This window comes from Pygoscelis adeliae, unplaced genomic scaffold (assembly GCF_000699105.1).
Source record: "Pygoscelis adeliae isolate BGI_AS28 unplaced genomic scaffold, ASM69910v1 Scaffold45, whole genome shotgun sequence".
Classification (NCBI taxonomy): domain Eukaryota; kingdom Metazoa; phylum Chordata; class Aves; order Sphenisciformes; family Spheniscidae; genus Pygoscelis; species Pygoscelis adeliae.
The window spans coordinates 9492263-9495181 of NW_008825114.1; the positions used below are offsets into that span (position 1 = coordinate 9492263).

At 38.5% G+C, this 2919-nt stretch overlaps 1 protein-coding gene across 1 annotated transcript in view; it reads left to right on the plus strand.

Moving 5' to 3' along the window:
- The window catches only part of TRPM3 (transient receptor potential cation channel, subfamily M, member 3), a 432332-nt gene that overhangs the window by 383958 nt on the left and 45455 nt on the right, over nt 1–2919 (plus strand). The window contains exons 19-21 of the mRNA XM_009328179.1: nt 1161–1173; nt 1409–1438; nt 2568–2857. Coding sequence (XP_009326454.1) covers nt 1161–1173; nt 1409–1438; nt 2568–2857 — 333 coding nt within the window. The remainder of the gene's footprint in view (nt 1–1160; nt 1174–1408; nt 1439–2567; nt 2858–2919) is intronic.

Genomic DNA, 2919 nt, shown 5'->3' on the forward strand with positions numbered 1-2919 from the left:
GGTAAGGAGCAAGTTATTTGCCATCTGTATGACTGCACCACTAGCAGAGATTACCATAGCTTCTTAGATGGTTCCAAGCTGGGGGGATCCACATGCACACACTATTCAGTCTACAGATTCATTTCCATTATGTTCATAGCAGCTATTTCACTACAATGCACCGCAAGCCAGCCACTGATACAAGCTACATTTTTTATTAATTTAATGAAAAAATTATTGTGTTCTGCTGCCCTGGTGAGACCAGGACATAAAACAGTCTCCTCTGGCTTTAAAACCTGTAATTATGAGTATCCACAGCTTTCAAAAGACAAGTCTTTTGACCTGTACCAATAATACCATGGGGCACCTGAGTTAGACCTGAAAAAACTTGTGTTTTGATAGACTCATTTCCTATCTCATAGCTTATCTTCCTGACTGTGGCCTGAAGGTGTCAGAGCAAAGAAGCCCGTAACTCAAAATTGGCTTTATTGGCTGGTTGTGGCTCCAGCAGCATAAGTGGGCTCATGGCAAAAGCATCATTCAGTATTTTTGTGGTTTTCATGTTTGATAGATTACAATAATGTGAATCCAAAGTAAGTTTACTACCTTTCTAAAACATAAAAGATATTTATTGTCACCCATAATGCCACCGACCCAATCCAGCATGAAGAAAAATCTGCTCAACTGCTCCCAGTAAGATTTGTAGTTCTTTCTTTGCCTATTTTTACCTCACATTTTCATTTCCTGTCTCAGTTCAGATTTTAGCAATACACACCATTGAATACTGTTCTAAGTGGCTATAAAGAGCATCAGCTCTGTGAAACGGTTAGAGCCAAACACCTGAAATGGGTTTGTTTGTTTCCTTACACTTTCATTCTTCACTTTTGAGAGGAAAGGTAGTAATTGTAGCTGCTGGGAGACACTTCCGTCCCTTAGTCAATCCATCAAGAAAAGCATCTGCGTAGCAATTTCACAGATACTGAACCAATATGCAGAGCAGCTCCACAGCAGTCAATAAAAGTGTGCCAAGGGAATGGCCAAAATACTGATGTACTCCAGAGAAGTCCATTCATGCCTTAGCAGTAATTCCTATCTCTTTTCAACTAGAACAGCCCCAAACCAGCTGTAATTTGTACCTGAATCCAAATGTATGTCTTCTGTTGTGTGTTTTTGTTAAATAGGGTCAAACTCAAGGTTGAATTACATATATATGTAATTATTTGATTGATGTATATATGTATATTATATTACATTACATTGAATTACATATATATTATCTATATTATATATTCTCTATTATATACTCTATATTATATGTTGTACATCATGTTACACACTTACGCCTGTATGTATGTATGTATACATATATAGTTGTAATTTTTCATCACCCTTCTGGGAGAAATAACATTTTTCTAACTTTTTTGTACAGCCAAAAGCCCTGAAACTGTTGGGAATGGAGGTAGGCTACCTGTGATATATCTTAATGTCTTTTCTTTCTTTGACAAATATGTGCTGTATCAAGATGAAGTTTAAATTCACTGTAATGAAGGCACCAATAGTGGTTTTCAAATTTTGTATGAGAAATGTGCCACACAAATTGTATTTTTCATCCACGTAACTTGTTTACCCAAGGGCCAGAATAAGAAACATTTCTTAATAAAATTCCAGCAGATAGATAAGAGAAAAGAAGGCTCTGTCCCCTCTATGCATCATCTTTCTTTTCATGAAGATTAAACAAAATGCTTCAGACTGTCAGGCCAAGCGGAATTTCAGTCAGATATCTATATAACTTTAAAACGTGTTCAGAGAAATGAAGCAGTTACAGAGAATGATGCAGAAATCTTTACATGGGCCAAATTTCTATCAGTTTTGTTGACACTTTTGGCTACCCCAATGCTTCAAGGAGCTAGTAGTGTTTTCTTGTTTGTTTATTTTATACAACAACTGTCATTTTGCTGTCCACAGATGCAGCACAGAATAGGTGGGCTCATCTGATAAAAGCAGTAGGCTAAAATGGGAAAGAAACTAAAGGTGAAAGAAATAGCAAAAAGCTGGAGAAAGAAGGGATAAACATGGGATACAAAGGCAGAATGGGAGTAAAGAAAGGAGATTCCTACTCTTGTGAGAAGATAAAGGGAGAAAACACAAGAATAAGCAGGGAGGGAGTCTTCAGCAGACCAGAACATCCCCTGGATATGTACTTTCTGGAGGTGGAACGAGGTGGATGCATTACATCAGATGTTATATTTGGAGTGAACTCTTAGCTTTATTTTAATCGTGGCTTTTCCAAAATGGTTCTGGATATTGTGTGATTGTGCTCTGTGTTCTTAGGGAGAAAGAACAGCTCAAAGTGATAGTCCAAAGCTCTTTTTCCCTGTGTTTAGGTATGAGGTTACTGACTTCTTAATTACAGTGCATGGACCAATACTTTTTGTGTCGTTTTCCTGTGTTAAATATTTTGTCCAAAAAACCTGAAGGGGCTGGCCTGCAGGGAATGTGTTTGACATCTCAAGTACTGACTCCAATGCATTGTGTGAATTGATTCATTTCCTTCACTGGTGAAAAAGAATTCTCTACAATTCTCACAGGATGATGTCCCTTTGCGGCGAGGGAGGAAAACAACAAAAAAAAGAGAAGAAGAAGTTGATATTGATTTGGATGACCCTGAGATCAATCATTTCCCCTTCCCGTTCCACGAGCTGATGGTGTGGGCTGTGCTGATGAAGCGTCAGAAGATGGCCCTCTTCTTTTGGCAGCATGGGGAAGAGGCTATGGCTAAAGCACTGGTGGCCTGTAAACTCTGCAAAGCCATGGCCCACGAAGCATCAGAAAATGACATGGTGGATGACATATCCCAAGAGCTGAACCATAATTCCAGGTGAACTTTCTTTCATGTACAGTTTCCTGGGTTAAAAAAAAAAAAAGGAGAGAGGCTGGTGA